This window comes from Littorina saxatilis, linkage group LG14, assembly GCF_037325665.1.
Source record: "Littorina saxatilis isolate snail1 linkage group LG14, US_GU_Lsax_2.0, whole genome shotgun sequence".
Classification (NCBI taxonomy): domain Eukaryota; kingdom Metazoa; phylum Mollusca; class Gastropoda; order Littorinimorpha; family Littorinidae; genus Littorina; species Littorina saxatilis.
This window is the reverse complement of record NC_090258.1, coordinates 11,413,092-11,430,750: the sequence shown is the minus strand read 5'-3', so window position 1 is coordinate 11,430,750 and position 17,659 is coordinate 11,413,092. Positions and strand designations below refer to the sequence as shown.

Sequence of the window (17,659 nt, the reverse complement as noted above, 5' to 3'; positions counted from 1 at the left end):
AATTACAAAAACTATTCAACATAACATTCCCAGTCTGTATATGAAGCAGAACAAAAAAACCAAGAAAGGTAAGTTAATGTTGGAACGTTTGTTATTGAAATTTTGGAACGTTGGCAGTCTGTTGGTTTGTACTATGTGTTCATGTGGCTTTTTTTGTTTGTTTGTTTGCTTAACGCCCAGCCGACCACGAAGGGCCATATCAGGGCGGTGCTGCTTCGACATATAACGTGCGCCACACACAAGACAGAAGTCGCAGCACAGGTTTCGTGTCTCACCCAGTCACATTATTCTGACACCGGACCAACCAGTCCTAGCACTAACCCCATAATGCCAGACGCCAGGCGGAGCAGCCACTAGATTGCCAATTTTAAAGTCTTAGGTATGACCCGGCCGGGGTTCGAACCCACGGTACGACCTCCCGATCACGGGGCGGACGCCTTACCACTAGGCCCACCGTGCCGGTGTTCAAGTGGATGGATGGTTGTATCCCATGTAAAGCCTGCGTGATTCTGTGATGATATGCAAGGTGATATTTACAAAGGAAGGAAAGTACACATCTTTAAACCATGGGGACACATTTTATTCTATGACTTTAAACCACGGAACACATATTACTCTATGACTTTAAACCATGGGACACTTTTACTCCATAACTTTAAACCATGGGACACATTTTACTCTATAACTTTAAACCATGGGACACATTTTACTCTAAGCTTTAAACCATGGGACACTTTTACTCTATAACTTTAAACCATGGGACACATTTTACTCTAGGACTCCATGCTGGGAATAATTTGAACCATGCAAAAAAGCATCTCCAGGGGAAAACAATTATTTCAATATTTGTCGAGACATCACAGTCATGTATCTTGTTAACCCCTTCACTGCCCACCCCGTATGTAATACGTGGTCATTTTCGGTTTGTCCTACGCCCATAACCGTATCTCATACGTGGGATTTGTGTCAACAACATTTCAGGACATTTCTGAAAACTAAATGGGAGGTAACCACTGTCCAAGTACTTGTAGGGGTTCTAAACACATTTCTTTCCCATAGACCGTTCGGATAATGCTGTTATACTGTGGCAGTGAAGGGTTTAATTCCAGTTTAAAAAAAAAAGGTCTATCATGCATGCACTTCATACAGATAATTTTCCAACCAAAAGAATTACCTCATATTATATGTGATTGCACCTTCTACAGTACATATATATACACATACAATATATACATTTTAAAGGCACAGTCCATCTCCCAATAAAAGCCAAGTGACTCATATCTGCTTTCAGTTGTTTCAAATGTAACATTCAAAATCTGACAGCTTATTCAAGACTTTCACCAAGACTGATATATACAAATTTCAAAATTGTGTGGAGCTTGTGAAAAAATCTCAGCTTTGAATTTGCAAATTAAACTGTCTATAAAATGGGTAATTTAAATCCAGATTCCAGACAGGCCAAATTTGTGCAGCTCAACTTAAGTTATGGGTACTGTGCCTTTAAATATACCCATCTAAATGTGCTATGGGTACTGTGCCTTTAAATATACCCATCTAAATGTGCTTTTAACCTATCTAAATTAGTTAAGCTTTTATGAAAATTAGGGACTAAAAACTAATATTAACATCAAAACAGTTCATCTCCACAATATCTAACATGTCTTTCTTTAAAAGTACAAAATGGAGAACTTTTACAACAAATCTACAACGTACTGGTACTTAAGCACAATACAATTACATTAAAAAAAACATACATGCACACAACCAATTGTATTCGCTATCTGTATTATACCCTAACACACACCCCCCCCCCCCCCCCCTTCAAGGCTCACGTAAGAAATCGACAAACAGTAACACAAACTCAATCACTCCGTCCCACATACACACACACACACACACACACACACACACACACACACACACACACACACACACACACACACACACACACACACACACACACACACACACACATTATACCCAAGTGAAAAAAGGCTTGAATAAATTATTCAAACCTCATCAAAATCAACAAAGTTTGATTAAATCACAATCTAAAGTATTCCTTAGTCTCAAGGAAAATAATTACTTTGCATGAATAACCTTTCTTATAAGTTATATAAACTAAAATTAAAAATAACAGTTTGTCAGTATATGTATCTAAATAAACATTGTTTTAGAAGTGGCAACGAAAATTAGAAAAGCCGGCCTACATCGTGAAATTCGTGCATTTTTGCTAGAAATTAGGGGTGAGTGTGAGAGTTAAAAAAACAGAAGGTGAGAATAGTGCTTTTACAGCCAGGACAATTCTCATGGCAAGTAAGCTGCATTCTGTCAAGCAAGGCTTTAAAGTCAAGGTCAAACCGTGCATTCTTCAAATTCAAGGTCAAACAGTTAATTCTTCACAGTCAAGGCCAAAAGGTTCATTCTTCAAGGTCAAGGAGGTCATTCATCTCAGTCCTGCATGCATGGTCATGTGAAACGGTTCCTTCATACGGGGTTATGCTTGATCATGATAAAAATGTCTCTGGTTTTTATATACTGAAAAAGAACTTTATTCAAGACGCCGTCCATCGATCAGCTTTGCCTTAAAAAAATGAAAAAAAGTGAAAATCAGCAAAAGTATGACAAAATTCATTGAAAAAATGGAATACAAAATTAACTGTGCTGTTTTCGGTTGAGCTAATGGGGATTATATTTAATTCATTCCCTCTGCATAATCACAACACATGCAAGCTGTGCTGGTTTCATATCCTACTTTCTCCTTTCAGCTTTTCTTTGGTATAATAACATCTAAATGAATGCTTTTCTTCACTGAAGAAGTAATATCCTTTCGTCAAGAGTGATAAACAAACAAACAATTTTTTACCAATTTTTGCAGACTTCCAGAAGTCTTTCTTTATGCCGTGACACAAAACGTTTTGTTATGATGCAGGAATTTAAAAATTTAACCTCAAATAATCTCACCATGTTCAGTACACTTCATGCATATCTGGTAAATTTCAAACATACATCTCGCAAACACACGTACAGGATCAGTGGGAACATTTTGAGAAAAACAGCAAAGTTAGGATTAATAAGAGCTAGGTTATCCATTTCAAGGCTCGGGTAAAACAGGACCGGTAAAACCAGTAACAAACCCAAGACGTAACTGTTAAACACACACAGTCACATTCCTGCCAAATCCGCATGCACAAGACTCTGTAGCTGGATCAATGTGTAGTAACACCAAGTATTAGCAAAGTTAATGAATAATCTGTTAATAATACACAATCTTCTTCATGAGATGAAGTTTGTAAGAATTATGCTTGGAGATTTTCTCTCAAGAGAGCATATGCTGTTAGATAGAATGAACTGTACTGCTTGATGAAAGTTACAGAATGAAACCAAATGAAGACATAAAAGTATCAGAACATTTGCAAACAAACTGTCAGGAAACAAATCGATACTGAAGGATAAAAAGAATGAAAACTTTCTACTGTGCACAGAAGAGTTCTCTTCTGGTGAAATGTGTAAGAGTAGAGTCAAATAAAGATGATAGATTTGCAAAGAGAAGGGGAAAAATGAGAAATTCTTTCATAAGTTAGAGTACAATAAGGATTAAAATCCAACAGAAAGTTACAGTAAGAATAAAGAAAAGTTTTTGATAACTGAAACTCAAGAATAAAGAAAAGTTTTTGATAACTGAAACTAACGATTCAGTGCAGGATAGGGGAAGAAGTTAAGAAATGTCATAGATAATTTACAGTATTGAATTCCAAAAATCCATCAGTAAGTTAAATAGAAATGAACAGAAGAAGTAAATGAAAAGAACGACAACAGGCAAGTGTTAATGGGAAGAAAAGAAAAGAATGCAATGAGATGAACAAACTGTGAGATCGCACACCTGCATGGCACGGGCGTATTTCTGAATGACGACAGCAGCCAGATTTTGTCTCTTCAGATCCTTCAGGTGTGCCAACAGCAGTCTAGCCTAGATACATCACCAACATTATCATCATCCAGGCATCGACAACGTCATCATCTTGCATTTAAAGTCCATTTAACAGATACTGTATATGTCACGATAGTTAAATTGAAAAAAGTTTTGTTTAAACCAAAGTCTGTTTAACAGCTAGTGCTAATTAGAGATACTGTACAATAACGAACACTACACGGCAGATTAAATATATTGACACAAACTCATGTAACACTGAAGTGATCCCCGCCCTCCTATCCTTGTGACTTTTCATCCTCCCCCACGAGTTTTATATTTTCCCCATGAATTTTCCATTATCCCCCGTGGATTTTCTATTCATTCCATGAACTTTACATTTTCCCCAAAGAATGTTCTCTTTTTTCCACAAACTTTCCAATTAAGCCAACACTGACAATCACAATGACCAGCTTGGTAACGTATACTTGCTGATTTTCTTGCTCTTGAAGCTGAGATCTATCAAACAGTGTTTTTGACACCCCCCCCCCCCCCCCATCCTCCCCCTGTCATGCTTTATCCCATCTTGAAGTTCTCTTCATCGGTATGATCCCCAATGAATTGTGATTGAAAAATAAAAATAAATTTTTAGTACCCACATGCAGTTCACAGATTTAATTAAACGGTGAAATAATTATATGAATACGATTATACTTCCATGCAAACATTTAAACGAGAATTATAAAACCATTGCAGGCTTCATGCAAAACAGGATTCAAGTATATGTTGGAATCAAAACGTTTGAGAACTGTAACTGATTAAGAAACCCAATGCCATGCTTATGCACTCAATCCATGCAAATTGTCCACAAATGATATTGGGAATAATTGTTTTAAGATTGATTGACTCTGCATCTACAGGCAATGTATGGTGCAACTTGCAGCAAATACTGTGTATAACAAGGAGTCTGCTTTCTGAAATGTGTACAACAATCTAGTGGAGCAAGTTTTGCGTCATTGAATACACAAATCAACTCTCCATGAGCAGAAAATACTATCCTCTGTCTCTCACAGCAAAGCTGCCAGTAAGATCCACAATACTATCCTCTGTCTCTCTCAGCAAAGCTGCCAGTAAGATCCACAATACTATCCTCTGTCTCTCTCAGCAAAGCTGCCAGTAAGATCGACAATACTATCCTGTCTCTCTCAGCAAAGCTGCCAGTAAGATCGACAATACTATCCTGTCTCTCTCAGCAAAGCTGCCAGTAAGATCGACAATACTATTTTGTCTCTCTCAGCAAAGCTGCCAGTAAGATGACAATACTATCCTGTCTCTCTTAGCAAAGCTGCAAGTAAGATCGACAATACTATCCTCTGTCTCTCTCAGCAAAGCTGCCAGTAAGATAGACAATACTATCCTCTGTCTCTCTCAGCAAAGCTGCCAGTAAGATCCACACGTTACCATGACAACAAACAGCCTGACCTACTGTTTACTCTGCCAGGATGACCTTCAGCTGCAGGTCAAAGGTCAAATCCTTGACAACAACTCCCACAAATATCATCTCAACAGCCTCACAAAATTTGATCAACAAAAGGTTCACCTTAATTCAGGGAAAGTACTCAATAATTCCAAATCCACAAAAGACTTGAGGAACCTGATGATGAAATGTTATTCCTCCTTAGATCTGATGTGAAAACTTATCGCACAAACAATTTAACTCAAGAAAGGACGGATAACTTCGTCTCCATCTACCCACAGTAAACTGGCGCCATAACAATTGATTCATTAGACACAGCAGTATATGTTTGGATCAAACGTGTTTGCCGTATGAAAGAAGATTGAAACCAATGGTTAAACAGCTAAATTCAGACAATCTGCCAGATTGGATAAGTTCAGCATGAGAAGGAATTACAACTCAGATGTTTCAACAATACCTATAGCTTCCAGGCACAGTTACACATATGTGACCCTCCACTACGGAATGAGTCGCATGTCACCTTTTCATGATTTTCATATTTTTACATTTTCTAATAGAGTTTTTTATGCTCTATCCAGTGGTGAAAACCGTTTTAGAAAAGAGTGAACACTTTTCGAGTTATAAGCCTGTGACTATGGTGACCCTCACACTGTTACTAGACATCCCCCGGACTTAGCGCAGAACCGAGTGAGGTGACATGCGACTCATTTCGTGGTGGAGAGTCACATATTCTCAAACTTGCTTGCACCATCACACTCACATTCTCTCTCTTTTTCAATTCCCCCCCCCCCCCCCCTCAACCACTCTCTACAATGAAAACCAAGATGACAAAACAGGACTAAGGTTTAACAGCACAGAAATCAGATAGACCGAAATAAAAAATGTAGGACCACCCCCCCCCCCCCCCCCACACACACACACACACAAAACCAACAAGCAGATCCAGCAAAATATGTTCCAAATGGTATGTAGACGCATTTTAACATCGACGTCAAATAATCTTTTTTCAGCCGTGTTAACTTACAACCTATGCACTGAAACTAGAACCAATATCTTTCTAGTCTTTCACACACAGGATAATGACAACACATTTTCAAGATATACACAAAAAAACCAACCAACTGCAGACAAAATAAAATACAATTCATCATGCAGACATGATGCAACAATTATCCGAAGAACTACAGTTGAAGGGCAGGCAAACTGAATTTAACACACAGATTTATGGAGGGATTGATATACTAAAACAAAACGAAAATCGAAAATTCAAGGGACATCAACGCCTGTTCAATATATGACAGTGACCCAAAGAATGACCTCCTTGAGTTAAAACTCAAAACTGAATGTGTACACATGCCATGCTACAACCTGGAATCACAAAATGCACAACAGCAATCACATTACTTCAAAGGAAAACCTGTCCTCGGAAACAGGTACCTATAAAATGGTCACACACAATACGATAGAACACACAACCAAATGCTGAGCATCCAAGAAAAAGACCCAAACTATACATGCAATTCTCAAAGAGGCTTCCACTGCATGCCACCAACAGTCCATTCTGTTAGCCTGACTACTCTTAGTTCAGTACCTTTCTTCTTCTTCTTCGTTCATGGGCTGAAACTCCCACGTTCACTCATGTTTTTGCACGAGTGGATTTTTATGTGTATGACCGTTTTTACCTCGCCATTCAGGCAGCCATATGCCGCTTTCGGGGGGAATTCAGTACAAACAGTTGTGGCCTAGAAGAAAATGAGCAGACCAGACTGGACTTGTTCTGCTCACAATAGTGCAAGCATATTGGCCTTGGAAGAGACAGACCCTGCAGTCCCCCAATAACTCCTCTGCACCTTACGGAGTACAGCCCAGTCAGCCCGCTGTATTCAGTCACACACTCACGTGCTGTAACGTGCTGTAACACACTGTAACACACTGTAACATTTCTGTCTGTTAGGCCTGATATTAATTGGGAAAAGTCGACTTCGTAAAGTCTTCTTCAGGAAGCTCGGCCATGACTTGGTAAAACAACTTTCCGAAGTCTTGTCGACTTCAGGCTCAATTAAGCAGCCTTTGCAATCAGATTATTATATCAATCAATGAGGCTTATATCGCGCATATTCCGTGGGTACAGTTCTAGGCGTTCTGCAGTGATGCCGTGTGAGATGAAATTTTATACGGCCAGTAATTGCAGCCATTTCGGCGCATATTTACCTTTCACGGCCTATTATTCCAAGTCACACGGGTATAGGTAGACAATTATTAACTGTGCCTAAGCAATTTTGCCAGGAAAGACCCTTTTGTCAATCGTGGGATCTTTAACGTGCACACCCAATGTAGTGTACACGGGGGGGAGTTCGGACACCGAAGAGAGTCTGCACACAAAGTTGACTCTGAAATAAATTTCCGCCGAACCTGGGATCGAACTCACGCTGACAGCGGCCAACTGAATACAAATCCAGCGCGCTACCAACTGAGCTATATCCCCGCCCCATCACTATGCATGCTACTATAAACCAATTGCTATGCCTGATGTAAACTGTCAAAACTGTAACCATCCCAACAGTTTCTAATCTAATGCAGGTTAATTCACTATCTTCACTTCAGATGATTTTGCGGACAGTTTTAACACATTATATGATCCCTTCTCAGCCAAGATCCTCGGGCTCAATCTTCCAGAACTGACAAACTATAACGGCTCAACTGAAAAACGCAGCATAGCATATGGAAAAACAAGACAACATCCATATTCCAGAAATCATTTCCATGCTGAGACTCCAAAGCAGGCAGGAGCAAAACATAACGACATGAAGTGAACACCAGCAGGCAAGGGAGGCTACCTTGTATCCCCGATAGTGACTGCTAATCGTGGTCACCGCCAGCCGTTGCTTCTTGGCCAGTTTCAGCTGAGCTAACAGCACGCGCGCCTACAACACAACAAAGGGGATGAACTCATTCCATAAAGAACTAAATTAACTTTTTGTGTGTACGGTATATTTTCATCTATTCTTGATACAACAGACCTCTGTTTCTCTCAGGCAAGCCAAGCTAGGAAGCTATCCACTTGCAAGGCACTTGTTAGTATTAGCTAGGATGTCTATGAAACACTGTTGTGTTTAGCTAGGCATGGGAATAAAAACAATTGGTTGACATCAAAGGAGTTACCTGTAAAACAGCCAATAGGATTGCAAGCTTTGCCGTAGCAATGCTTTCTCCAATGCTAGAACCTGCAGAGAGATTATTGCTTTGTCGCACCAAATCCTTGTTGCAAGCAGTCCAAAAGAAACATTCTTTCCTCAGCTTTGCTCACCACAACCTAGCTTTTTAATATCACTAAGAAACGGCTACTGTATCAGCATCCCCATGATTACAGATACCTGAGCACAGACTTAACATGAGAAATGTCAAGCTGCTGTATCTCAGTTCTCAAAACCTGGCCTGCATTTCTTTCAGGCTAGCGAAGCTAGGAATCTTGCCGGGAGTGAGACAAAATAGCAAGATAGCTCATTTAATGATTTTGCAAAATCTGGGTAGCAGTTTAATAGAACCGACTAACATCAAACATGCTGCACGTGATGGACATAAACTGTCAAAACTGCATCCAATTCCAAGAGTTTGTAGGTTAATTTCACTATCTTCACTTTAGATGATTTTGCGGACAGTTCAACGCATACATTATCCCCTCTCAGCCAAATCCTCAGGCTCAATCCCTCAGTCCTGACAAACTATAACGGCTCAACTGACAAAGGCAGCATAGCATATGGAAGAACAAGACAACAATTAACATCCAGAAATGATTTTCATGCTGAGACTCCAAAGCAGGCTAGCTGATGCAGACAAGATCAAATCATAACGACAGGAAGTGAACACCAGCAGGCAAGGGAGGGTACCTTGTATCCCCGATAGTGACTGCTAATCGTGGTCACCGCCAGCCGTTGCTTCTTGGCCAGTTTCAGCTGAGCTAACAGCACGCGCGCCTACAAAACAACAAAGGGGATGAACTCATTCCATAAAGAACAAAATACACTTTTTGTGTGTACCATATATTCATCTAGTGACACAACAGCCTTCTGTATCTCTCAGGCAAGCAAAGCTAGTAAGCTATCCACTTGGAAGGCACATAAGTAGATTTCTATGAAAGGATTTCGTGCAAGCTTGGCATGGAATATAAAAGATTGGTTGACATCAAAAGAGTCACATGTAAATCATGCAATTAGGACTGCAAGCTTTGTTGTTGCAATGCTTTCTTCCATGCTGGCACCTGCAGAGAGATTCTTGCTTTGTCTTGCCACCTTTTTAAGCTTTGCTTGCCACAACGGCTATCAGCATTCCCGTGATTACAGAAACCCGAGCACAGACTTAACACGAGAACTGTAAAGCTGCATTATGTCAATTCTCAAAACCGAACTTGTGTTTCTTTTCAGGCTAGCGAAGCAAGGAATCTTTCCGCAAGTGAGGCAACAACCTTAAGAACCCAATTTAATTTCACTATCTTCACTTGAGACGATTTTGCGGACAGTTTCAACACATATATGATCCCCTCTCAGCCAAATCCTCAGGCTCAATCCATCAGACCTGTCAAACTATAACTGCTCAAATGAAAAACGCAGCATAGCATATTGTAAAACAAGACAACATCCACATTTAAGAAATGATATCCATGCTGAGAATCCAAAGCAGGCAGATGCAGACATGATCAAAACATAATGACACGACGAAAAAACCAGCAGGCAAGGGAGGGTACCTTGTATCCCCGATAGTGACTGCTAATCGTGGTCACCGCCAGCCGTTGCTTCTTGGCCAGTTTCAGCTGAGCTAACAGCACGCGCGCCTACAACACAACAAAGGGGATGAACTCATTCCATAAAGAACTAAATTAACTTTTTGTGTGTACCGTATATCGTCATCTAGTCATGACGCCACAACCTAGCTTTTTGTCATCAAGAAACGGCTATCAGAAATCCCGTGATTACAGATACCCGAACACAGACTGAACACAAGAACTGTATGAGCTGCAGTATGTCAATTCTCAAAACCTGACCTGCGTTTCTTTCAGGCTAGCGAAGCAAGGAATCTTGCTGAGAGTGAGGCAAACTAGCAAGATAGCCCATACAATGCTTTTGCAAAAGCTGTGTAGCAGTTTAATAGAACCCACTGACATCCAACATGCTGCAAGTGAAGGAACAGCCACTGCAGTGTCACAGCCACATTGCTTTGTCATGCGTGAGCACCCCCCGGGGATGCTTGCCTTGTCTTGCTACACTTTGCCTGCATGCCTCAACATATTAAGCAATCCTCACCAAAGCAATGCTTCCCTGCCTCTAAGAAACAGGTGTCAATTATCTGGGATGCCAGAGAACGATTTCCTACACCTTCAGTAATCCTTCATGATAAAATCAATTGCAAGCACATGTGTACGTAACCTTGCAGAAACTTCAAGGAAGCTATTTACTGCATTCACAGCATGTCAAGTAACACTGTCGAACAGTGACAATCAAGTAGACTTCTTAACAACCAAAGAATTAGTTTTCTGCTGGCAGTTACACTTGCATGAAATTCCCCTACCCCCCACCACCGATCCCGCCTCTCCAACAGTCTCAATTTAATGTTTTATGAAAGGTGTCTCATTTGCAACACACCATGCAATGCTATGCTAATTAAGTATTTTTGTCCCCAGTTCTATAGTGACTATTTGGGACATGAGGTGTTAATATGCTGAGTCACACCATGCACAGACAGGCTGGAACTTAAAGACAGGCAGGTCTTGTGGAAAGGACAATAACTCAGGAGTGTAACTTTTGTGAAATATAGGCCTCAAGCCTCGAATCCAGGTCAGCAACTCTGGCATTGAATGTTTTCCAACGAAGAAGTACATGAACAAACTCCGGCATGGAATGTTTTCCAATGAGGAAGTACATGAACAAACTCCGGCATGGAATGTTTTCCAATGAAGAAGTACATGAACAAACTCTGGCATGGAATGTTTTCCAACGAAGAAGTACATGAACAAACTCCGGCATGGAATGCTTTCCAATGAAGAAGTACATGAACAAACTCCGGCATGGAATGTTTTCCAATGAGGAAGTACATGAACAAACTCCGGCATGGAATGTTTTCCAATGAGGAAGTACATGAACAAACTCCGGCATGGAATGTTTTCCAATGAGGAAGTACATGAACAAACTCCGGCATGGAATGTTTTCCAATGAGGAAGTACATGAACAAACTCCAGCATGGAATGTTTTCCAACGAAGAAGTACATGAACAAACTCCGGCATGGCATTTTTTCCAATAAAGAAGTACATGAACAAACTCCCGAATGGAATGTTTTCCAATGAGGAAGTACATGAACAAACTCCCGAATGGAATGTTTTCCAATGAGGAAGTACATGAACAAACTCCGGCATGGAATGTTTTCCAATGAGGAAGTACATGAACAAACTCCGACATGGAATGTTTTCCAATGAGTAAGTACATGAACAAACTCCGGCAGGGAATGTTTTCCAATGAGTAAGTACATGAACACACTCCGGCATGGAATGTTTTCCAACGAAGAAGTACATGAACAAACTCCGGCATGGAATGTTTTCCAATGAAGAAGTACATGAACAAACTCCGGCATGGAATGTTTTCCAATGAGGAAGTACATGAACAAACTCCGGCATGGAATGTTTTCCAACGAAGAAGTACATGAACAAACTCCGGCATGGAATGTTTTCCAATAAAGAAGTACATGAACAAACTCCGGAATGGAATGTTTTCCAATGAGGAAGTACATGAACAAACTCCAGCATGGAATGTTTTCCAATGAGTAAGTACATGAACAAACTCCGGCAGGGAATGTTTTCCAATGAGGAAGTACATGAACAAACTCCGGCATGGAATGTTTTCCAACGAAGTACATGAACAAACTCCGGCATGGAATGTTTTCCAATGAGGAAGTACATGAACAAACTCCAGCATGGAATGTTTTCCAATGAGCAAGTACATAAAAAACTCCGGCATGGAATGTTTTCCAATAAAAAAGTACATGAACAAACTCCGGCATGGAATGTTTTCCAATGAAAAAGTACATGAACAAACTCCGGCATGGAATGTTTTCCAATGAAGAAGTACATGAACAAACTCTGGAATCGAATGTTTTCCAATGAAGAAGTACATGAACAAACTCCGGCATGGAATGCTTTCCAATGAGGAAGTACATGAACAAACTCCGGTATGGAATGTTTTCCAATGAAGAAGTACATGGACAGATGTATCGCAGTAATTCTCAAGGCACATTTGAAAGGAAAATAAACACTACACTCATTGAAATTGGCAAACTATCTTCGGCTACCAACTAAAGCAATCAAAAATGAACAAACAGCAGGCTATGGGACGCAAATTAACTGTTCTATATATGTTAGTTTTGAATTTAAAAAAAAGAAACAAACTCTCAAGTAAACACACACAAATCACGACTCCCCTAAAAACCCAACTACACACTTGTCATGAAACCCTTCATTCCTCCCCCATCGCTCTCTCTCTTTTTCACACACTCAATCCCCCCTCCCCCCCACGCAAAATCACCCCCCCCCCACACACACACACAAAGCAGATCCACACATGTGCTGGAAAAGCAACCAACCAGACCCCTCAGGGGAAATTAAGCTGCCGCTACCTACAACTTTTAAGAGAAATACAATGCACTATGTTACCGATACGTAGCACACAGAGACACGAGTCAGGATATACCTTATATCCCATGTAGTATCTGCGAATTGTTGTGGCGGCTAGCTGTCTCTTCTTGGCAAGCTTCAGAGCCCTGAGAATCTCACGCGCCTAAAATACAGTGAAGGGCAGGTAAGCTTAGCAAAATACAGGGTTATGCGGCTCGGAAAGCGTTAGTAGTAAGAGGAGGAGCCGATGGGAATCAGTCCTCCGTTGGTCGATCGTCTGCAGTCTGTGTCGCTGGCTGAAAGAGGATGATGGGTAAATGTACAGCGAGGGTTGTCAGTGCGAGTCTGCCTTTCACTGGGGTAGTTCTTATCAGGGTAGATAGATACATGTACAATGTACTTGGGGGGGGGGGGGGGGGGTTGTCTTACAAAGAAGGAGTGTAGATGGGCATGGGCAAAGTTGGCGGGCATGCCTAGCCAAGAATTTTGTACCCATACAATAAAGAATGTTGAAGCTGAGATTCAGCAAGCATGGTACACGTAGTTGTTTTAGGAAAATATGAAACGGGTGGGTGTTTGGTGAATGACCCAAAAGTGCACAAATTAAGATGGCACACATTTTACTGTGGTTGGGGTGAGACTTGAATGAAGGGATGTTTGTAACTGACCCGGTGTCAAGGTGCGGTCAGCAAGGGTAGGGGTGGGGGTGGGGGTGAGTAGTGAGGTTTTGGACGATCACGCTGTGACCATGGGTGAAAAAATTCAAAACACTTCAATGGGTGCACCATGCACACTGCCACGGCAACCAGTGGGTGTGCACAAAGACGGGTGAATGAAAAGCTGAGGCAGACTTACACTGCAACCCAAGCCAAGAGCCACGTACAGGACTCTCCACAAGCAAGCACGATCAGGTATCCTACGTGGTTCCATCAGCTTCTCGCGGGCCTGTTAGAGAATACGTTCTCCAAGCAAGCTAACTGAAACTGAAAAAAGCCCTTCAAACTGAAATAAAACCCACTAAAACTGAACAAGCCCTATCTTAAAGAGAAGAAAAATGTATCCTATGAGAAGGAAAATAAACTTTCGGGAAAGAAAGGCAAGAACTGAATGGGTAGGTATTGGGGTGCATTTGCAAAATGCCTGTCAGACAAAAAACTCTCCAAGCAATTAAGCTAACAGAAAAAGAAAGAAAAATCCTACCAAAAGAAAAAAAATAGCTAAAGAAGCATTCAGCAAAGGTGGGGATGGGAGTCTGGGACTTGAAATGGTTCAAGCACAATGTTGAATACACTGTACAAAGATAAGGAAGGGAAGACTCCTTGTTTGATTCTACCTGTTTACCGTTACGAGAATTACGAGTGGGTGAGGAGAGCATCAAGGGTATGAGGAGAAATACAGGACAAGAGAGAACATGACAATGATAATGGCAGGACAGTAGAGTTGATGACAATGATAATGGCAGGACAGTAGAGTTGATGACAATGATAATGGCAGGACAGTAGAGTTGATGACATAATGTGGCTCTGTGTTATCACAAAGAGATTGAACAAAATCCTTAACCTAGGACCTTCACACTGATTTGTGGGTATCTCATCTAAAGTCGGGGTAACAGTACCGGGAACATGCCCCTAATGGCTTTGCCGTGAGGGCGTAAAACTTACATTTCTCACTGATTTCTGGCTGATTAAAACCTGTCTTTTCTTCTACCCCTCACAGACACGTTGGACAATCACAACACCCAGACCACACAGCGTGACGGACTCATCTTCTTGTCACACTAGAAGTGCAAAGAGAGACACCACAGAGTCATAGTCAAAGCCCACAGCAAAGAATCACCATCACAAGACTGGAAGACAGATGGTGCACCTTATCACTCCTGACATTAGATCTCAACTGCCTGTAGTACAGTGGAACCCCCTTTTTAAGACCCCCCATTTTAAGACTCCCTCCCTTTTAAGACCCTGTTTTCTCAGATTCTCTGTTCATAACCTCTCTAAATTTACCCCCATCTGAAGACCTGATTTTCTCATAGTCTTAAAGGGGGGTTCCACTGTAACAATTAGTCTTAAAGGGGGGTTCCACTGTAACAATTAAGTATGTCCACCTCTTGTGGCGACATTTTCAACTTTTTCAACACTATAAAAGTATAACACATGCACTTTCAAATTCATCAATCTACAAAATAAATCAAATTTTTTGAAGAACTGAGGTGATGGTTTTGGGATAACTTTTTTTCTCCACATGCAATTAAACAAAGAACTTGGGTTGAAATCAAGGCACACCCAAAAGTAATTAAACTGTCAGTTTTAACTCAGGATTAAGAATTATTCAGGAGAAAAATGTTAAAATGTAAATATATTCAATAAGCTGTCATATTGGTATTAAAAATAATGGGAGTTGGGTGGGGGTATGACTGTGGAATGTTAGTCAAAAAAAGGGTAAAGAAATATAAAAATAGTATTTTTGAGCAAAACATGTCAATAATTGGGTAAAAGGAGAGGCTTGGTTGAAGGCTACAGAGATCAAACTGGTGCACGGTTACAGCAATTCGAAGCATTCACAATCCACATCACTTCACTTCACAGCGCGCCCAAATACACTGAACACAACTAAACGTCACACAGTCAAAAAATCAAGTCATACATAAAACTGTAAAGTAGAAACAAAAATCAGAAAGTTTCCAAAGCGCATGGTAGTACACAAATCAAATACAAGTCAGAATTATTCAATGAGCCTGAGAAAAAGAAAATGTCAAGCATTAGAATAATATTCACTGAAAATATACTTCAATAGCCACCAAGAGCATTCAGGGCATAACAGATTGAAAAGACAGTTTTTAAATCCCCTAATCCTTCTTCTATTCTTAAAGGACCTGAAAGGGCAAGATCCCATTACCAATTGGCATGCAGGCTAAGCACCGGCAAAAAGAAAGTCTTATAAATCATAGTCATGCATGCAGTTTACCAGTGACAATCACCATTGCATAATAATTGTCATGCGTGCTATTTATCAGAGGCATAAAGTGGTGACTACTACCTTAACATAATCACCAAAATGCATACTCTTTATCAGTGGCATGCAGAAAACCCATGGTGCTTGAAACACAATTCCAATCTCACAGAGCATTCTGCAACTAAATCATCTGACACAAATTCAGTAATTAACATTGACTAAAATACTTAAAACCAAATAATTACAGCTAGTAAACAAAGTAGTTTTTAATTCTAAACCAATTCCACACCGTCAATCTTTGAGTACTAACACCAGTGCAGGATTGAAAATATTCTAAACATGTAACTGAAACACTGGCCCACCAAAAACTATAACAATCATCATGAAACCAAACAAACAGCACTATAGGGAGCTGAGAGTGGGTCAAGGTCAAGGTAACTGACCTTCCATCCACGGGCGTAGCACTGGATGATGAGAGTGGCTCGCTGGGTGGCCTTGTACTGTTTGTGAGCCTGAAAAGGTCACAGTGTACAGTGTAGAAAGCATTCACTGCTTGCTGGCAGAGAGTGACGTCATTCATATTTCTACACAATGTCATCACACATACATATTCAATGCCATACAAGCCATCAGCAGGAATGTAAACTTAACATCTATTGAGTGGAACACAGGTTTCTGGAGTGAACTACGGTAAAAAGGATATTCTAGTTACAAACTTTAACATTTGTAATTTTAACGATATGGCTGAATTATCTATTTGGGGCAAGAGTCTGTCTGTCCTCAGTATTGGCAAAACAAACAACCAGTTTCTAATGTGCATGTATTTTTCTGGTGTACAAGATCAAATTTTTTTCAGTGTACAAACAGTCCTGTAAGGATCATTCATTTACCTAGTACCCCTTAAGCACATACAATAAAACTCATGACACCCTTGGGACTCGCCAAAAGCGTCCCTACATTGCAGGTGGCCTGTCATGACAGATATACTTTGGTAGAGATAACAGGGATAACAGGTGTCCTTTTAAGGGAGGTGTCCTCTCATTGGAGGGGCCACACATCGCAGGTACCACTGTACAGTTATTCGTCACAATAGAGTGAATTACCACTGTACAGTTATTCGTCACAATAGAGTGGTTTATAGACTGAATTACCACTGTACAGTTATTCGTCACAATAGAGTGGTTTATAGACTGAATTACCACTGTACAGTTATTCGTCACAATAGAGTGGTTTATAGACTGAATTACCACTGTACAGTTATTCGTCACAATAGAGTGGTTTATAGACTGAATTACCACTGTACAGTTATTCGTCACAATAGAGTGGTTTATAGACTGAATTACCACTGTACAGTTATTCGTCACAATAGAGTGGTTTATAGACTGAATTACCACTGTACAGTTATTCGTCACAATAGAGTGGTTTATAGACTGAATTACCACTGTACAGTTATTCGTCACAATAGAGTGGTTTATACACTGAATTACCACTGTACAGTTATTCGTCACAACAGAGTGGTTTATAGACTGAATTACCACTGTCGTTGACTTACCCAATATCCCCTGAATCGAGCGGAGATGACGACCTGGGCGGCCTTCATGATAAGGAAGAGCTTGTGCTGGTAATAGCCCTTCCAGATCTTCTGGATCAGCGTTGCCAGGTAGT

The 17,659-nt window shown here is 40.5% G+C and overlaps 1 protein-coding gene across 1 annotated transcript in view; it reads right to left on the bottom strand.

Annotated features, from left to right (window-relative positions):
* LOC138947096 (unconventional myosin-Ia-like) overlaps window positions 1-17,659 on the bottom strand; it is a gene marked incomplete in the record, with an annotated part of 197,757 nt that overhangs the window by 19,037 nt on the left and 161,061 nt on the right. The window contains 7 exon segments of the mRNA XM_070318537.1: window positions 3,884-3,970; window positions 8,225-8,311; window positions 9,275-9,361; window positions 10,129-10,215; window positions 13,119-13,205; window positions 16,438-16,506; window positions 17,547-17,659. The exon segment at window positions 17,547-17,659 is cut by the window's right edge and continues 37 nt beyond it. Of these exon segments, the coding sequence (XP_070174638.1) occupies window positions 3,884-3,970; window positions 8,225-8,311; window positions 9,275-9,361; window positions 10,129-10,215; window positions 13,119-13,205; window positions 16,438-16,506; window positions 17,547-17,659 (617 nt within the window).